General features: G+C 38.4%; 1 protein-coding gene across 9 annotated transcripts in view; it reads right to left on the bottom strand.

Moving 5' to 3' along the window:
* PAN3 (poly(A) specific ribonuclease subunit PAN3) overlaps positions 1-21,003 on the bottom strand; it is a 123,490-nt gene that overhangs the window by 80,965 nt on the left and 21,522 nt on the right. For 5 of the 9 annotated variants that reach the window (XM_030562655.1, XM_030562661.1, XM_030562697.1 and 2 more), the window contains exons 3-4: positions 15,054-15,120; positions 12,242-12,312 (exon numbers count right to left, since the gene is read on the bottom strand). In XM_030562655.1, coding sequence (XP_030418515.1) covers positions 12,242-12,312; positions 15,054-15,120 — 138 coding nt within the window. Of the gene's footprint in view, positions 1-10,167; positions 10,257-12,241; positions 12,313-15,023; positions 15,121-21,003 lie in introns of those variants that run through there. The other 4 variants (XM_030562703.1, XM_030562718.1, XM_030562710.1 and 1 more) reach the window with 3 other exon arrangements.

Genomic DNA, 21,003 nt, shown 5'->3' with positions numbered 1-21,003 from the left:
TATGACCTTTGACCTAATTTCTCAGTTTCACAGAAATATTAGCTAAACCTTTCACACACTCAGTCACGAAGAGCTTGGTGGGTGAATTCTTATGGTCGACAGTGATTTCCGCTATGAATACCTACATAAGAATGGCGCTCAAAAGTACAAGCTACAACAGACCACTGAAAAAGGTCAGAAAAGTGCAAGTGGTCTATATAGTTTCTTGTAAAGTGAGATGTTTGACTATGTTCCTGGTGAACAATCATCGGATGTTTCTGCTACTTGCACTTCTGAATCGTCCTTAGCTAGTGAGGATGTTGATTTGGGTTTCTCAGGCTTGTCAAGTGCTGGAGTATCTGATTCTAGCACAGAGCTTGGTATTGAATTGTTGAGCCCTAGAGTTTGAGTCTGGGACAGAAAGTTACCTGTTGGTTGTTAGTGCAACAGTTATGGATGTGGATGCTGAAAATGGTTTGATTATTGAAAGCGTGGGAAAGAATTTTGACGCTGACAAGGCAGATCTGGCTACTTAGCCACAAGTGACAGATTCTGTTGTTCACTATTTTTTGGTAGAAAACAATCTTGTTAATTTAAAACAAGAAAGGCAACTATTAAAATGGTGATTCTTTGCTAATACTCCTAATGTATGTTAATTGCCAGTGATCTTCATTAATGTACAGTTAGATGCTTGTCTCCTTGTTCCATTTTACTTGTTTGCTTTTTCAGCTAAATTCCTCATCTTCCTTTGGGAACCATAGAACTATGCACCCAAACTTTTTTCACTACAGCAAGTGAATGCCAGCACAAACATCTGAAGGAATATATGGAGGCAAATCACTTGCTGTATGGAACTTGCAGAACAGTTGGAAAAGGACTGCACAATTGAAAAAGGTATACAAACGTGCTACAAGATGCAGAAGGGCATACGGCACAATACTCTGTCATTTCTTGGGTATTTGCAGTGTTTAGGTGAAAGATGTTAAACTTTGAGAGGTTCAAGTGAGAAATTAGACAGTCTCTTGTAACGGTAATTTTTTTTTAAGATTTACTGGAATTGCTTGCAAGGTATGGATAGTGTGTTGCAAGATCATGTGAAAGGTATTAAAGCTGGTGCCACAAAGGTGATATACTGAAACTGAATTAAAAATGTATTTTAGTAGGATCACAAGAAAGGTATGGCAGGCTATTTTTTTTACAAGATTAATAAACCTGATTACTTTTCTATTATGTTTTATTGCATTCCAGACCTCTCCTGAATGGAACAAATATCTCAGGTGTTTGTGTATGCTGAGGTTTTGAAAGAAAGAGCAAAAGGTTCTTGCAAATTTTGTAGATTTAATTGATATCCACACCAAAAACCAGGGAGGATATTATTACGGAAGTTATTTAGAGGAGCTTAAAAAACAAAAAACCTGTTTAGATCCAGCTGATTAAAGGGGACAACGCAATAAGAACAGAGCTAACATGGCTGCAGCACACAAAGCCGTTCAAAATTGAATTCAGTGGGTAAATCAAAAGGAGTTTCGTCCTACATGCTACCCGTTCACTGACTCTTGTTGGAGAAGCAGCTGCAACGATTGCTCCAAGTTGTTTTATTTTTCTGGAATTGTTCAAAGGATTGTATACTCTGTTTTCCATTTCTACTAGTGATTGGGATATGTAGAAAAAGCATATCAGTGTTACACTAAAATGTGAAAGTACAATCTTATGCCAGTGCTTAATTAGAAGCTGATAGCTTGCAAACAAACATTACACAGAGGTTTGTTTTCTTGTTTTTGCTGAGATGCAGAATACGATCTGGTCAAAAATTAATGCTGTGAGCAAAAAATTTCAGAATTCAGACCTTGACATTAAAACAGCTAACCATTTACTTGGTGGCCTTCAAGATACTTTAATAGAATTATAATCTCCTGGGTTTGTTACATGTAAGGAAGCTGTTGATTCACAGGCTGAAACATTAGGAATATCCACACAGGTCAAAGAGAAATGATCTCAAAGGGGAAAATAATGCTAGGTGAACTTGCAAAGGATGAAAAGAAAGGTAATTAGATCTTGAAAGTTTTGAATGCAAGGTTTTCAACTATATTTTAGACAATATTAACAGAACTGGATGATAAGATGCGTAAGTACGAAGTGGGAGAAATGTTTGCTTTCTTTTAAAAGACGAGTAACTGAAAAGCAGCAGTGACAACCTGAAGAGCCATACTCAAAACTTAGCAAGCAGCTATTCTTGTGGATTTAAACCCTGAGAGTTTTGACAATGAAATGGAGCTCTGTCAGTTTTTGCAAGCAAATCTTTAAGGATGACTTGGAAACAAAAGCACACATTGAACTATTTAGTTACATTCTAAAAAGACCTTTAGATGAGAATATCCCTAACAGAAATAGCATTGCATATATTTTACTGGCAGCTAATCAAAGGAATTTCAGTAAGCTAAAATTAATCACTTAGAACATCGATGGGGCAAGAAAGGGTATGCAATCTGGTAATTATTTCTAGAGAGAAACTCAAGCAAGGTGGACAGACTGGGTTTCAGTTAATGAGATTGCTTTAGAGAAGGACTAAGGAGATCCCCTTGTAAGAGTATGTAATGGTGATTTTAGGGGGCTTTTTGGTGGGAGGTCAGCTGGCAGTGGGAGGCAAGGATGCCTATATTTGAGTCTTCTAACTGGGCCCAGAACATCTCTGGCACAGTACTGTTTCCCAGTCTCTTTCAGGTGAAATCCAAGTTGCTGATATGGATCCATAAAACTATGTGGTTTGGATCCTAGTTCTAAGAGCTCTCTCTCCCTTCATGTTCCACAAACGCCAGTTCAAATCAATTAATGCACTCTTGCCTACCAACCCTATATTTGAACTTCTGAGGGCTGGAAACAGTGGTTTTCAGCAATGGGTTCTAGGCTCAGGAATTAAATTGCCCTCAATGGGAAACCAGAAGAAGAATCGCTTGACCTTCAGTCCCTGGGTCAGAGCTCATCTCCTACAGAGGTGGCATATGCTGAAATTTACAATGTTGTCACTACGGTTAAGACTGCATACAAGTTTCAATTCTATCCCCTATTTTAATTTGCTCATAACATTCTCAAATTTTCACCTTTTGAGATGAAATTTTCACTAGCTGAAAATGACTTGGGGAAAGTGATCAAAAATGGTTGAGTTACTTGAGGGCAAGTGAAAAACAGTTCTGGTATTATAAAAAATTCTTGATACTTGCAGTTTGGTACCGAAATAACCATCATTTGAGGGATGTGCCTTTGAGTATTGCAGGAAAACTAGTTTTGATCTGAGTTATAAATGTGAATGTTGCATGCTGCTGAAATAGGACATTTTGTACTTTGTTTTAATTCACAACATAGGAACACAGCACAGGCAAGTGTTGGTTGATTAGTTGCACAGCAAAAAAGAGTCCCTGCAGACCTTGCAAGCACCAAAGAAGTAACAGAAGGCTGCTGCACTCTTAGATCAGTCTGTGCTCAAAAGTTTAGCACACACGGTTACATTACTTAAAGGTGTGGTTTGTTTTGGGGTTTTTTGGAGACATAGCTATGCTGGCAAAAGCCTTACCACAGATGCCGTGATACTGGCAAAAAAGTACCTTTTTGCTGGTCTTGCTGGCACAGCTGCATGAGCAAAACTTCAAATCTAAAACCTTGTCTACACTTAGAAGCAAAGAACCATGCTTAGAAATGCACCTTGGGGACTCCATAGTTGAGGGAGGCAAAAAGTGCATTACTTAGCTGTAAATTTCTTAAGTTTAAGGGCCTCTTATGATGTCTTACAGTGCATAGAACAGAACATTATGGTTGTGTGTAACCAAACAGTTCCAGATGATGGAATTTACACATATAAGAAAGTAAAGTTTAGAAGTCTAGGAAAGTGAAATTTGGGTTTTTCTTTTTAAAAGCCCAAAGAATATTACATATAAAAATATTGAAAAAAAGTTAAAGATGTGTAATGAAGCACCTCAAAATGCAGAGAATATAAGGTCAAGGATTCATATGCAACCTTTACTCTGCCCCTTGTGCTCATGCATCATTATATAGTAGCTGTGTGATCACACTCTTCCTCAATAATGGCGTTCTTCCTGCCACTTTAGATATAAATGTAGTATCTTATATCATGTATGGAAGTCTAGAAGATCTTTCTCTATTCATGTTCGTTACAGCCATATGAAGAGTTCATAGCAAGTCATTTTTACTGAACCACTACATATGTATTAGACTTAACTTAGGTATAACAGAGAAATCTTGCAAATACACAACAGCCACGTCAATGCTCACCAGAGCTAGCTTTGTAGTTAATTACTCAGCCCTTGAATTGTAGCTATAGAAGACTGTGTGGCCTGGTAGGAAAAGATATGTAGCTGATGAGTGCTGACAAACCTATTAAATATCCTTTTCCTAAGGTACATCTCACAGAAAGACTAAGTCAATGAAATACTCCAGTCATAAGATATACTGAATTATTTAGGTATAAATAACAAAACAAGCAATAAGATGTTTTTTTAAATCACTAGTAAGATGAGAGCTAGAAGTTTGTTCTTTCAAATAGAATAAGCATTTTGCTCGGATGAACTTATACACATCAATTTCTGAAACTTTCTGTAAGTAAATGTAATTTTGGAAAAGTTTAGCTTCGTGAAATAATGTAGGGTGCTCACCTACCCATAAATCAAATTCAACCAGAACACAAAAAAGGATTTAAGAACACACCACATTTACACAAAAAAGAAAGAAAATATCAAGTCATGTCTGTTAATTAGTAAATATCAATTCTGTGGAACTCTACTGAACACTGAAAACTGGATAACAGAGTTCCATAAAACTGTAAAAAGGAGACCAATAGCATAGCAGTCCTTGATACAACCTTGTAGTCAATAATGTCAGTTTCTCCACAGTAAAGAAAAACTTTATTCTAACTCTTTCTGTAGGAGGATAAACCTTGTTTCCACATTTCTGTGCAATAACCTTCTTTACAGAAACAAGCAAGTGATTGCCTAACTGTTTAATAAACAGTTTATTATTACAACAGTATGGTACAATTGCAGAACAAACGTCATGTTTGAAAGAAAAGTTTAGTCCAGTAATGATCTGAATTTTCTCTGTAGCCACCAATCCTGAAAATTACGAGTGATGACACAATGTAGGGTTGCTTGGTAATGGGTATTGATCTACCCCTAAATGTGGTTTATGTACTGGATTTCTGAGATGGTGTGTTAGAATGTCAGAGGGAAGTAGACAGTTTCAACACACTCCCACATAGTTAGATACAGTCATAAGACCAGAGAATGTAAACCATTAAGGCTGAATGGATTTAACTGCCTGACAATGGAATATGGATGGGCAGGGGCAGCTCCAGGCACCAGCGCACCAAGTGCATGCCCAGGGCGACAAGCCGTGGGGGGGGCACCTGCCAGTTGCTGTGAGGGCAGCAGGTTGCCGCCTTCAGCGGCACGCCTGCGGGAGGTCCGCTGGTCTTGCGGCTTCGGTGGTGGGTACACTAAAGACGTGGGACCGGCAGACCTCCCACAGGCACGCCACCAAATCCACATTATCAGCAGACCCTCCTGCAGGCGCGCCACCAAAGGCTGCTGACTGCCGTGCTTGGGGCGGCAAAATACATAGAGCCGCCCCTGTGGATAGGAACATTCTCCTAGAGTTACTTTTTTCCCCTTCTGGTTCAGCCTTGCTGGCTGACTTGGGGAAGACATCACATCCTTGAGGGGACCATTTGGGGACTGGTCCTGCTTTGAGCAGGGGGTTGGACTAGATGGTCTCTTGAGGTCCCTTCCAACTCTAATAATCTATGATTCTATGATCTTATCCCTGTAACAAAGAACATTGAGCAACATGGTAACTGGTGTCAGAGACACAGAGGGAAGGGGAGTTGACTTCCTACAAGAATGCTGAAGAAGTGCTTTGCGTAGCTCAAAAGCCTGTTTCTTTCACCAACAGAGGCTGATCCAATAGAAGATATTACCTCATTCACCTTGCCACTACAAGAATGCAAGCTGGTTCTGTTCTTTTCCTGTAACTAGGGTGGCCACTCTCACATCCTCAGAACACAGGACATTCCAGTAGTTGTGGGAATGGAGTGGGCCTGCCCCTGTCCCTGTCAGCATGCGGGGTGCACAGGAGCCCACTGCCCTGCCCCCACCAGTGTGATATCGCATGCACCATGTGAGAGAGATCAGGCCGGAAGAGCTGCACAGTGTGCTCTTCAAAACGGCATCCCCTTGTCATCCCCTGGTATCCCCGGTTGTGTGTCTGTTCAGTTCAAAACCAGATGAGTGGCCTCCCTACATGTAACTCAAGAAGGAAACATCTTACTTAGCTTGCAGAGAAGCACAAGATTAGGGGAGACTAAATATGCATGTAGGCTGTTTTGCAATCTCTCTCTCTAAAGTTTTGTTCCTACTGCTGAATAAAATATTTGGCTTTAAAGAAGTTGGTCAGTCTCATTGGTCACAGGTCTGTGAACTTTGCATAGTAATACATGGTTGAATACATGGGTATCCCAATCTAAAAGTGGAAAAACTGCAAAATTCCATCCCAAGTCAGGGAAGGACAAGAGCCCTCACACCTGGGGGAAGAGCAGGAGACTCAGACAAGAATGGGAACAGAGGTGGAGCTAGACCTATAACCATGACAAGCATGTAGTCCCCCATGTCTGTATACTGTAAATTGAAGGATTAAGGCCTGTTTTAGTAGTAGCCAAAAGGAAGACGTTTCAATGCAGTACACTACATTTGTAATAGTGTGTCCTTTTCATTGCATTTTTCCAGCAAAAGAGGAAACACATTTTCATTAATTCTTGATAGTTTGTTGGGTAATACATAATATACACCTCTACCCCGTTATAACGCCACCCGATATAACACAAATTTGGTTATAACGTGGCAAAGCAGCACTCTGGGGGTGGGAGGGCTGTGCACTCCTGCAAATCAAATCAAGTTCGACATAATGTGGTTTCACCTATAACACGGTAAGATTTTTTGGCTCTCAAGGACAGCGTTATATCAAGGTAGAGGTGTGTTCTTATTATCATCTTAACCTGAGTTAAGATATATGAGGGGTTCTAAATTAGCTATTACCAACCAAAAAAGATCTTGGAGTCACTGTGGATAATTCTCTGAAAACTTCTCTTCAACGTGCAGCAGCAGTCAAAAAGGCTAACAATATGACATGAATTATTAGGAAAGGAATAAAGAAATAATACAGAGAATATCATAATGCCACTTATGAATCTGTGGTGCACCCACAGCATCAACACTCTCTAGTTGTGGTTGCCCTGTCTTAAAAAAAAATATAGTGGAACTGGAAAAGGTTCAGGGAAGAGCAACAAAAATGACTAAGGGTATGGAACAGCTTCCATACAAGGAAAGACTAAAGATTAGAGCTGCTCAGCTCAGAGAAGAGACTAGGAGGAAGTAATAGAGGTCCATAAAATCCTGAATGGTGAGGAAAAAAAGTGACTAGAAAAGTGTTATTTACTGTTTCCCACAACATAAAAAGCTAGGGTCACCCAATAACATTATTAGGCAGCAGGCTTAATACAAACAAGAGGAAATACTTTCCCACAACTCACCTTGGAACTCATTGCCATGGGATGTGGTATTGACCAGAAGTATAAGTGGATTCAAAAAAAGAACATATGCATAAAACTGGAACAATTCAGTGAAGGAACAGATCCATGATGACAGTTAACTAAGGGTAAATATAAAAAAATTGAACTATAGAAGAAATGCTACTTTATAGTATGTGATCTCAAAGACTACTGTAATACATATGCACAAGCTAGCAAAGCAAAGATTGCTTGTTGAAATTTCACTTTTGAGCGCTTAACAGACTTTTATGGAATTCTATTTAATTTCATATTAGTCAACTAATTTCTACAGTTTAAGAAGTGAGTTTACATGACAAAGAACAAAATGTGAGTTTATTTTTTTTAGATGAAAAAAGATAAAGAGAATTCCCAGATGAGTGCTTGCTACTGAACAACTCAATGCTACAAAGTGCTGGCCCCAATAAAGCAGAGGATGTAGGCATATATGATCATTAACCACATGATTAGTCCCTTAGTCCCATTTAAATACGACTGAAGTCACTGCTTCAAGTTAAGCATGTGCTTAAGTGTTTTGCTGGGTCGGAGCCAGAGTGTTCAGCACCCTGCAAGATGAGCCAATAATGGTTTCAAGGCAGTGTACACATACTAGTGGAAAGCTGTATAGACCACAGTAAGAAGAAAAAAGTGCCAAAAATACACTACTGCTGTCAGCAACTGTAGAAACATGGCATGAGCAGAACTAAAATGGAAATTAGGTCTGGTTCTGAGACACAAATATTCCAGAGGAAATTTGGAATGGATTAGGCAAAGTTCAGCTCTTCATGCAAAGAATACTCTGTGTAATAGACTAGCTAAGCATGAAGTCTGGAAGATGCACCAAATTTAAATAAAGTTTGTTTCTGATTAATCTCAATCCGGATAACTTCTCCAATATCTTCCACTGTTCAGTCCAATTTGGAGAAAATCTTTTGTTCCTAACTTCCAGCTATCCAGGGCCAGTGAAGAGACATTCTGAAGGAATAGAACTCTCGATATACAGCTTGTGGTATATGTAGACAGACTAGTACAAGCAGCACTGAAACATCCCAAAAACATGGCCAAATGGAATCACAGGATGGTTCACTCATTCCAACCACTGTACCAACAGTTGTCGTCACATCAACAATTATCACTACTGCAGGGTATAGCTACACAGCAATAAAAAGCCACAGCACTGAGTCTCAGAGTTCAGGTCAACTGATTCGAGTTCGCAGGGCTCAGACTATGGAGCTAAAAATCACAACGTAGACATTTTGAGCTTGGGCTGGAGCCTGGGCTCTGAGACCCAACAGGATCTCTACATTGCAGGGTCTCTACATTGCAATTTTATAGCCCCACAAACCCAAGTCAACTGACCTGGGCCAGCCACAGCCATGTCACAGATCTTTTAGCACAATGCAGATGTACCCATAGAGATCTTCTCTAGTTCTGACTCAGATCAAGAACCATTCAAAAATGGAAATAAAACCAAGAAAATTATTGGGAACCATTGAGGACAGTTCAGTTCCAATGGGTTTGAAGGTATGAACAAATAAATAAAAAAAGCAAACAAACGGTATTTCCTGACCTTCCAGGCCTACTTGTGAGGATAAGCGGTAACCATAAGTCTGGATTGGTGGTAACAGTCTCAGAACCAGTTTACACAAAAATGTCACTGTGTTTTTCTTTAAACTTATAAAAGTGCCATCCCCTTAGCATCAGTGATTACAATAAATTATACCATACATATGTTATGAGCTATCAAAATAAATTACCAAAGGAACCAGAATAAATCCAAAGAGCTTTTCCAGGCTGAGATAAATAATAATTTATGCTAATTTAAAATATAATCTTTTCTAAAAAGAAATATTTCAATACATTAATGTTGAGACAAAATGAAAACTCCAAGGAATCCAAGTTCAGGATGACACTCCATCCTTAGCAAATGGTATTATGCATTTTGGAAGACAACAAAAGAGGTACAACAGCATTAAGTTAAGGACAGAGTGTTAATCTAATATTGAATATCCTGGCTCTTGTTATCATGCACCACAAATTTGTTATTTGTGTACTGTAGTTTGTAAGAGAAAACTGGATTTGCTATAAGAAATTTTCAAGTAACTACCTAATTGCATTTAGGGTTATGACATTCAGTGAGGTTTAGGGTTGTCCAAACCTTCACATAGATTGCACCCACATAAGTATTCAGCAAAATTGAATTTTTTCATTTTCAGTATTCTGTAAAATTTCTTAAATTTGTATTTAGATTTACTGTAACTTAAAATTGTAGTGCAGCATTCTAATAATTACTTGATTGGTGAAAGGAAAGACTTTACAGTTCCAAGTAAGTGTTTATCAAAGGCCATTTGAAGGTAATTTTTAGAATGTTAATGTAAAATTAAGAAGTTGGGTTAATTTTTAAAGCCAATCTATAGCTGTCTGATTACAGCTATTTAAAAACATTTAATGTTTTTAACCCCATTATTATAAGCACCTCAAATAGCCCCAAGCACACAAACCTATTATTTCCAAACACTGTCTGCCTACACAAAAAGCAAGGAAATTCATAGTTAAGGTTACCAAGTCCATCCTTAACTTACTTTGCTGTAACCAAGTATTGCAGTTCAAAAGTAGTATAGGATCACCCACTGTTCTGAGGACTCTGATAGGATCATATGATCAGCAATATCTAGGCACAATAAGATTTTTTTCAGATGGAATAAACTCTGAATTTCCTTGTTGAAGTCAGTTATTTAATAAATATTTCATTGAAACCTTTATGAATTCAATACTATTAAGACATCCCCTTTTGGAGAGGTAAGCTGCAAAGCTTTTATAAATAGTTGAGTATTTTAAGATTCCAAATTGCTAACTTTTAAACAAACTATCTGAAGAGCAATTTCTCCTTTACTCACTTACCAAGGCCCCATTCAGGGTGTTATATTTGTCTTCCAAGTCAGTGATAATGCAGGAAATGCTGGTTTTAGACAACTATTTTCAAGCTCTTTCAGGACAAGACAAAATAAAACCCTAAACTTGGGTTCTTGGCAAGTAAACACCTGTTTTTCAAATAGCTGTGTTCAAACTGTAAGTGCATATGAACTTAAGGTCTACAAAAACCATTTAATATCCCAAATCAATGTACTTCAAACGGTCAAAAGCTCTGCAATTCACCTTACAAATGAACTATATGCTACACAAACCCCAATAATATGAACATATGTATTACAGAATATTAACAGTATTTAGAGAAAAAATCCATAGCCCTCTGCTTTTGTATTCTCTGCAGTCTGAAGTCAGAGGATAACTTTCTTCTGCATGAATTGGCATTAAAATGTAGCAGCTACAATGTATAATCAATTAGTAATATTTCAGAGGTTTCTATTTTGTATTCCAATTAACAGAAGTGCTAAATTAGTTGTAAAAGTGAATGATGAGTCAATTTGCATAAACCAGTCTTTCTGTCGAAGACACAATTTTTGTGACTATGGGTTTAGAGCTGATTGTTCGTGGAAAAACAGGAACAAGCTAGAACTTATAACAATTTCAAGTTTTGCTTTGTATTTGAAACATTACATTACCAGCCTGCACAAATGAGATTAATTATAGGTAGGCCAATTAAACAACACATATACTAAAAGGCCAACTGGCTACAGTGCTACCTCTACATAATGATTCAGTCCTTTTTATTGTTGTGTGTACATTTTCATTCTCACCACTTTCAGCAAGCAGTGAAAAGTGTAAGATTATATGCAGCATTTAAAGAAAGTTGTTGGTACATGACAGCTAGCATTAAGGAATAGGACAATTCATATGCCAAACTATATCCAATATTAGGAAATAGACAATCTAACATTTTATCTCAAGGAACACTTATTTGGTGGGCCAATTATGGTAGTTTTCATTTCAATCCTTACCTGCAGGAACTATGCAAAAAACCCACAACTTCCAGTACATGGTTAGAGCTACAGGAGAAAGCACAAGCATGCTGAAGTAGCGTGCTTGCAAGACAGTGCACCACTCATTTGGAGGAAATTAATGCTCATGTAGGTGGCCTGATATTAGGGAAAAGATGTGAAATTGGTCAGTGAAAGTAAATTTTGACTACTATCTGGGACAAGTTGGGTTGCCTTTCTAACAAACAGCTGCAGATCACATAGAATATATGGAGCTCTGGTGTAACCCTGGTTTACAGAAAAAATCTGTTTCCTAATTTTGTAGATGTTTACATTTTTTCAAACTAATGAATTCTGCAAGAATCACAGAAGTTCAGGACCCATCCTCCATTTGAAGATCTTATCACAGAGCCCTGAGGCTGTGAAGGTGCAAGAATGAACACCTGCAAGCCTCTCCTCTCAGCATCATAAAAACAATTTATTTTAAAGTTCAAGGGGCAGGTCCTTGACACTCATGTTTGAAGCATTCTTATAAACGCAGTCTGAAATATGTGCCTGGAATATTTCATATTAGCAGCAACAGGCTGGTCTGCAATAGCACATCTTAAAGATATCATCTAACTTCTTTATGTAATGAAATATAAAACAACAAAAGTGACACTAAAATAGCCATACCCATTTAAAACAATCTAATTTCTTGGGTTCTCTCTGTTCTACCCTCAATTGCTCTTTTGTCAGTTACAGATACGCCACCTTCTAGAGTTTGGGTGTTGCCTACCTTTCTCCTTTGAGATAAACTGAGGGCAGCAAAGTCATTAAATAAGGAAGAAGCTGGTGAAGTCAGTGGGTCTGTAAAAGAACGTCAGAAACATCATTACTACTATATTTTATCAGCATAAACTATTTAAAAAAATAAACTTCAAATAATTTTAAACGTAACTGGAAAAAAGGCAAATAAGGGTTTCTTAATCATCCAGAATTAAAGCTAATTTTAAAGTCATAACTGCTAAAAGCATAGCAGTTCATCAGATGGTGCACGGGTACACAATTAAAATAGCACTTTAGCAGAATTTTAAAAGTTACCCATTGCCAGTTTAAATAATTATGTGCTGTAATCCATACCACTTAATTCTACAGAGGTTATGGATGTTATCTGTTTTGCCAACTTTTTATTTAGAAATTTAATCAGGACCCAGAGGCAGTCAAGATGAAGATTTTACAAGTAAATTATTATTTCTCCCTGTCCTTACACTTCACCTCCAGGTCATAAGTATCATAATCTGGAACTCAATCACTACAATCACCATTTAAAAAAGAAACTCCAGATTGAGCATAGATTAAAAATATGGATGTCTTCTAATTGCCTGGTGGATGACATCTGCTAACACACTAATGTTTAAAAATGTTTCTGTAAACACGAATCTCTTTGACCATGGTCAGTATGCCTTCAAAGTGCAATTCTATTCTGAAATGTGCCTCAAAGAGAAATTTGCAGTTCCTTCTCAATAATTTCTTATCAAGTCTGTTAAATTTACACAGCCAGTCTAGCAAACCAAAAGTCAATCTGTTTTTCCCCCTCCTCATGTATTGCCACCAATAGTGGATATTTTACAGATAAAACTTAATCTCATTTACTACAGCAAAACTCCACTGTCTTGAACAATCAATTGTTTTCTATGGGAGTGTAGAAGTATAAAACTCAGGACAAAACATGTTCTGTAAAATAATTATTACTAGAAATGAAGTACAAGGAGGAAACAGCCACCTGACTTTCAAATCTCAGGTTGCATTTGCAGAATAAGTCCATGGTACCCTCACATCTTGAATACTGCATACAGATATGGTCACCCCATCTCAAAAAAATATATACTGGAATTGGAAAAGTCTCAAAAAAGGGCAACAAAAATGATTAGGGGTATGGAACGACTTCCATATGAGGAGAGATTAAGAAAACTGGGACTTTTCAGCTTGGAAAAGAGACGACTAATAGGGGATTTTATAGACCTCAAAGATATTATGACTGGTGTGGAGAAAGTAAATAAGGTAGTGTTACATCTTCTCATAAAGACAAGAAGTAGGAGTCACCAAGTGGAATTAATAGGCAGCAGGTTTAAAACGAACAAAAGGAAATATTTCTTCACACAATGCAAAGTCAACCTGTGGAACTCCTTGCCAGAAGTTGTTGTTAAGGCCAAGACTATAACAGAGTTCAAAAAAGAGCTAGATAAATTCATGGAGGGTAGGTCCTTCAGTGGCTATTAGCCAGGATGGGCAGGGATGGTGTCCCTAGCCTCTCTTTGCAGAAGCTGAGAACGAACAACAGGGGATGGGTCACTTGAATCCTTGTTCTGTTCATTGCCCCTGGGGCACCTGGCATTGGTCACAGAAGACAGGATACTGGGTTAGATGAACCATTGGTCGGACCCAGTATGGTTGTTCTTATGACTAATCATTAAGATAAGTAAAATTAAAAAACCTGTAAACTGACAAGTGAATTTGCTATGGAATCTAACACAAACACAGAGCTCCACAACACCTCTTTTGTAATCCCTTTCAGAGGAGGGTCATGTTTAAATGCATGTTTCTGCCAAATGGAAGTGGGAGCCAATTCTTAAAGTTGTTAAATATTGAGATATGATTAAGAAGATGAAGAAATCTGAAGAAGTAACTAAAAAGACTATTGTGAGGTTCAGTATTCTCACTGGATTTAAACATTAAAATTGCTCAAGTTAAAAATATTTCCCTTAACTAACAGCATTTCAAACAACTTGGGGTCTTCCAGACGTTGACATAACCAATAATGATTTTTAAGCAGAAAATGCATTAGCAGCTTCATAACACAAAGATAGGCCTACAAAATATAGCCATTTTTTGTATGGATGGAAGTAATATGAAACAGGAAAGTGGGAAAAGGACAAGGTATTACTTAAAACATGCTGTGTAGAAATTTTAAATTCCAAGCTCCAAGTTATTGGGCATATGTCACAGAACTCAAGATCCAAAATTAATTAGATTTCTGTTAGTGCCACGTTCCTGTCCTCTGTTACCAGGAATTTTATATCAAATAGCCTGTTCTACTTTGGGTGCAGGGAAAAAAGTGAAAAACATGAGGTGATAAACTTACTTCAGTTTGTAAATAAAACAGACAAAGATGTGTGAATGTGTATGCACATATCTAAAATTTAAAAATTAAAAAAATTACATATGTAATTCCATTTCACTTTTTCCAACAATTCTTTTTAGTAAGAAGCATTAAAAAAGGATTATTGTATTGATGCTATATAAACAGTTCCTAAAGCTAACTATCAGGGCTTTATAGTAGACATCCAAATAAGTATTTTGCTTGATATAACTGAGCAGTAAGACAAATTTATAAGTTTTTCCCTTTAAAATGAAAGGCAAGCTGAGAGTTAGAAAGTTCACTAGTACTTTGGTTTGAAATATACAGTAATAAAAAAAATTGCACAACAAATAAAGTCCTATCACCTCAAAATCAAATTAAAGGGAGGACTAACTCCCTTGAAACTATTTTTTTCCATAGGGATAGCTTTTGAACATACCTTTAAACATATTTCTTTAAAAGTTCTTACCATGGCCTGCATATTGCTTGGCACTGTCATTGAGAAGGCTAGGGGAACTGCTGCTATTTGTCATCCTCTGCAAAAAGTGAAAAACAAAATTGCATGAATAAAATGAAGCTCTTAAGGCTGAAGACATTGAGCTAATATTAAAGACTTTATTAATACTAATTAGAAGATTAACATCCTGATGGCAAATGTCTCAGGGTAAAAAGAGGATATGTGCTTATTTCCAATCTAATAAATTGCTCTACACAGATTCTGATTAGTAGTGAACAAAAAACGTTGAGCAAATGAGAGAACAATTCTAATGAAAACCACACAGCACAAAACAATTGTATATTATAAACAGTATTATCTATATCAACTACTTAAGTTCAGGAAGCCCTATTGCACCTAAGGTTCTCCTCCTTTCTCCTATAGTTTTTCAAAATGTTAGAGAAGGCTGTAGCTTTTATTACTTGAAGATTCCTTAATGCTTCACTCCCAGGACAACTCCTCCTTTCACATTCTATGCCAGTATCACCATACGAGACTCTTCCCCTGTGGAGAACTGTCAAATTAGCATAGCATTTGATGGCATCTTTTGAATGATGGAACCCAGAGAATTACCAAGCATAGTGAGGCTTTCAGGAAAACTATATGATTCCTGTAGCTGTGCAACATGTTGAAAGGCCAGCAATGGTTCTCTTCAACTCTTTCAACTATTATCAGGCTGAACCCCACTGGTGTGCAGTAAGGGCAGGAATCTTGCTAAGCAAGAACTTCACCCAAACGCAGCTCTCTGGCCACATAGGTCAATATTTTCAGAGTAGGGCCTAAAACGAAAGGAAGACAAATGGCATTTTGAGAGCTGCCTCCTTCCTGTACTGTTGTTAGAAATACATCTGCAATGTGAAAAGATTCTCACCACTTTCCATAAAACAACTGAAATTAGAAGTCCCTGCAGAACTTTAATACTCACTTCACCAAAAACATACAAATGCTTGAGTTATATTAAAGAAGAATGGAAGCAGGTTTTGTAAAATAAATACAGTAGGACCTCAGAGTTACAAACACCTCAGGAATGGTAACTGAGTTGTTGGTAACTTTGAAATGTTCGTAACTGAACAAAATGTTAGGGTTATTTTTTCAAAAGTATAAAACTGAACATTGATTTAATACAGCTTTGACATTTTACTATGAGGAAAAATGCTGCTTTCCCTTTTTTAGTAGTTTATGTTTAACACGATACGATACGATATCTGGTTGTTTCGGGGGCGGGGGGAAGGGGTACTCTGGCTGCTGCCTGATTGCATGTGGCTGACTGGTCAGTTCGTAACTCTGGTGCTCGTAACTCTGAAGTTCTACTGTAAGACAAAGTTTTTACAACTAACTTATGCGTATGATGCCATAAAAAGAAAGGACAAAACAAACACTAAATTATAGAGTACTTAGTAAAACCATTTAGGCACATTACCAGATAGCAACTTAAGATGTGACCCTCGCAATGAGCTCAGTCAGTTGCCATGCTAATTTCACTCAATTCCACCTACTGCATTCTGTTGGGATGCTACAGCATCAAACATTCTGTTGTCATGGGACCTATTATGTTACTACCCCTTCCTCCACTCCATCCCTATGAATCTCCACACACACATTCTCATAGCCTCTGTCAAGCTGTCCGGCAGTGGTTCAAGAGTAGGAGTACCCATCTCAGGGAAGAAGAACAAACCCCAAATTGGTTGTGACTTTGTTGTACCAATTATATTAGACCAGTAAAAACCAGCAGGATCTTATTAAAGGGGACAAGACAAAGATGCCACATTATGATAATTTATGACTAATAACTAATATCTTAATTCTTATACACACACATTATACCTATTACCTATACACACACACACACACACACACACACACACACACACACACACTCACATTCATCAGGTGTTCTGCAGCTGCTGCAGTTACCAGTCCTGAAGATAGCTTAAATTCATGGCTTGATTTTGCAGCTTGGGTTTGTAGCTTGTGGCAGCTAACTGGCCAGGAAAGCTGGGCACAAGGCTGAGCTGGATCTTTGTTGGGCAGGCACCGATGTTTTTCCATGTTGGCAGCAGAATGTTACCCAGAGTCTCTCATCTCACCCTTCTTTTTTATAGGCTTTTAGTTTGGATTCAAAGTCTAGGTCTTGCTGTGTCACGCTGCCTTTGGGTTTAGATTGATCACCCATCAGTTGCAGGCGTGACTTTCAGCCTTGGACCTGGCTTTGATCTTCCTTCTGTTGTTCTGTTGTACTTTTCTTTTTAGGGTGGATACTTCTTACTGTGTTTAGGGCTGTTGTCTAGGTCTTCAGCCGTTGGTATTTGAACTTTATCTCATCAAGACAGGCTGGGGCTGGAGGTTGATTCCATCATTCATACATACCTCATTCACACATCTAAACTAAACTAATAAGATTACAGCAGGGTTTGCAAAAACGAAGGTTGGAGGAAGCTTTTACAAAATGGAGTGAATGTTTTAAAATGGGGTTTGAATTACAATATGGAACAGAAGTTACAGTATAGGCAAGTGTAGTGAATGGTGAACAGAAGTTACATTAATAAAACAATTTCATTTATCAGTTCTACAACTTCTATACTTAGATTTCACCAACCAAATATCAAGTGTAAACTCCTCAAGCACTATAACAGTGTTAACATGGAATCACATCCAGTCCCCTCTCTGGTCTTGCCACACAGATAAGCCTGCCTTTGTCATAGACTGTCCCTTACATCATGAAACACAGCTATATTCAGGTTATTCCCCATCCCAACAGACCAGTCACTCTGATCAGGTCAACTGCACTTTAGATCTCGCACCAAAAACAAGGCTTGTAGCCAATCCTATAATCAACTATCTAAAGATTTATTAAATAGAAAGAGAAAGCACAAGAGTCATTTACAAGGTTAAAGCAAATATACACAAACAAGTTATAGTCTTATGTTTCAAAGGGTAATAGAAGCTTCTATAGTAAGCAAGCTCTAGCTGTCCTTTAGGGCAAACCCAGGCTAAGCAGCTGGAGATCCCTTGTTTATGCCTAGAAACCTGGCCCCCATAGTCCAAGCAGCAAATGAGATACAATTCTTCCTTGTTAGGGGCTTTTATTCCCTTCCCCTCCTTCTCCTTTGAAGCTACAGATTCAGCTGATGGGAGGAATTCACTTGCAAGACTCATCTTTACTGGGAAGTGGAGGGAGGAGAGAGAAGAGTAAACAACAGTCTTTTATCCTCTTTAATGTTCTACTCTAGTCCATCTGGTGTCAATGGACTTTCTTTGTCAGACAGGACATAACACCTTCTGCTGGAGACCAGCATTTTGCACTAGTTAAAGTCACTGTGTAAAATCACCAAACAGGATAGAGAAAGAAGCTTAAGATACACTTATTTAAATATTACTTTACAATATGGGATACAGTTGTTATAAGTGAGGCTACAGCTACACTTGCAGATGTAGAGCACCGGGAATTAAACCAGTCCTCAAACCGCAGCAGGGAAAGCGCTGCTGTGTTTTCACACTGCACTCCTTGTGACTGTGGAGCATGTCCACATTAGCAGCTCTTGGAATGCCACAGAAAGCAGTGCATTGTGGTAGCTATCCCAGTGTGCAAGTGGCTGCAGTATGCTTTGAAAAAGGTTTGCAATGCCTAATGGGGCAAGCACAGCATCACATGATGCAGGTTTCCCAATCCCATTGTTCCATGGGCATCCTACTAGATTGCCAGCTACTTTTCAAATGAGGGGCTGGGGAGTGTGTTGTGTGCATGTGGGGGAAGACACTATTTTGGGGGTCACAGACTGTCAGCATGCTATCTTGTAAGTTCAGACAGCAGCAAGGGGAACCTGACATTAGCTGTGATCCCCCCACCACACACGCGCACAAATGCCTGCCTCTGCAGCAGGAACATTCCACAGTAATGGTTTGCTTTGTGTCCTGAAGCAGATAAGCATGTGTGCCCTCAGAAAGGAGCTTTGAAAGGGGTTTCCTCATGCCTGGAGCCAAGTTCAAAACAATGACCATAGTGTCCACTTGACTTCAGGGGATTATGGGACATTTCTGGAGGCCAATCACAATGCAGTAATGCAAGACGTCATCTACACTGACACCTCAGCGTTCCAGCCCGGGTGCAGGAAGCTCTGTGCTTCTCATGGAGGTGGATTACCAGGAGCGCTCCAGTTGCAGAGTCCAGCACTCTAAGTGCCTTGCCAGTGTGGACACCTCAGGAGTTATGGAGCTCAGTGCTGATTTAAAGCACTCTAACTTGCAAATGTAGACAAGGCCTAATGCATGCAGCAACTCACAAGCATTCAAACACAGTATAACCTCTGAACACATTCTTATAATTCTAAGACCTTTTATTAATATTGCCTAATACTAATACACAGGTGAACCAGGCTGATTTCAGTCAGGTATTTGCCAGAATTCAATTGAGGCATGGAGATCTTGGCATGAGCTGGCATCTGGCCTACCAGTGTCACCACCTCTTCCAAGACCTTTGATTAAACAAGCTGCTGGTAATGATTTTGATTCTGTGGGTATATCATATTGCTGACACGCTGAAGTCCAACTCACAATAAAGGGTTATTAGTCAGTGACTGCCAACTGCTTACCATAGACTAACGTCCGTAATGAATTAATATAATGTATTTATCACCACAATATCAGGCAAACGTTGCAGGCTTTGGACTAAGAGTTAACTTATTTCCCAAATACAGAAAATGTAACATGACACCTGTCCTACCTCCACCTCAAAAGCAACAACATTACAAGGACACAGATAGAGAAAATCTGACCAGTAATGTAACAGTTCAGACATTCTTACTTAACCACTTTTCAGCTTCACTCAAAATTGCTTTTAGCAAGTTGAGAAATACCACCTTTTCCTGTATTAGATGATCCTTCTAATTCTGTCTTAGCTAGTGTATATAATTCTAGTGTCTAAAGTACAATTCCTTCTACCATAAATTACTTTAGGTGTAGAAATGGGATTTATAATATCTAATAATACAGAATGCAAAAGCCAAATGCTGTAGAAAGAGCCAGATTTTTGTTTGATAGTGTATGCAATGTGGTACCTGGTACCACGCCTTGGCTTGGTCAATCCTTTTCTGCCACCTAATTCAACTGGTTAGTTTCAGCATCTTAGTTCTTGGAATTGGCTATGAACTGAACACAACAGCCATACTAGTCTTCTGGTAAGTAACAAAACAATATTGACTTCCTCCTTGAAGTGCACAACAGATGAGCCCCACTGATGGCTGAATTTCTGGATCAATCGCCACTCTGGCATCTCCTTTAGATTCATCTCTCCTAATGGAATTGGGCCAGCGGTATGCCTCAAGGCTGATTGATTAAGCATCCACCTATGTAAGCCATATGAGGTGCACCCTGGCTTTGCTGAAACTCATTAATAGAATGCAAGATATCATCTGTACCTCTGTGTGAACAAGCAGACAAAGGGATCAGGAAAAAAGCCAGAACAAGTTACATGACACAGATGTCAAGAATCCCATCATACTAAAGGAAATTAAAAAAAAAAATCTTGTCTGAAACTACTAGAGAGAGCAGAAATTTGGGGGAAAAGGCAAATTGGTACTGATCTCCAAATGAGTAAAGAAACATGATCTTGGCAATGACGATCCCATCAATCTCTATTTCTTTCAGTCTGGCGATAAGTTCTGCTGTTAGACACAAGGCAAGACTTCCCCCCACCACTTTTTAAGTAATGTCCAAGTTCCAGTTTAACCAGTTGTGCTTCCCCTTGCCTTCCTACTTATCCAAACATAAGCTCTGTGTAAAAGAGGTTCTCAAGTTAGTATCTGAAACAGTCTAAGGTCCTTAGAAAGTCCATTTTACTTTTTCATTTTATATCAATTAATTTGGTCAATCTGTGCTAGAAGATAGCCATTTAGTTATGTGCATCTAGTTGCATTTCCGAGAATTA

The sequence above is a fragment of the Gopherus evgoodei genome, chromosome 1, assembly GCF_007399415.2.
Source record: "Gopherus evgoodei ecotype Sinaloan lineage chromosome 1, rGopEvg1_v1.p, whole genome shotgun sequence".
Lineage (NCBI taxonomy): Eukaryota > Metazoa > Chordata > Testudines > Testudinidae > Gopherus > Gopherus evgoodei.
The sequence above is the reverse complement of the archived record's forward strand: the minus strand, read 5'-3'. Positions and strand labels throughout refer to the sequence as shown.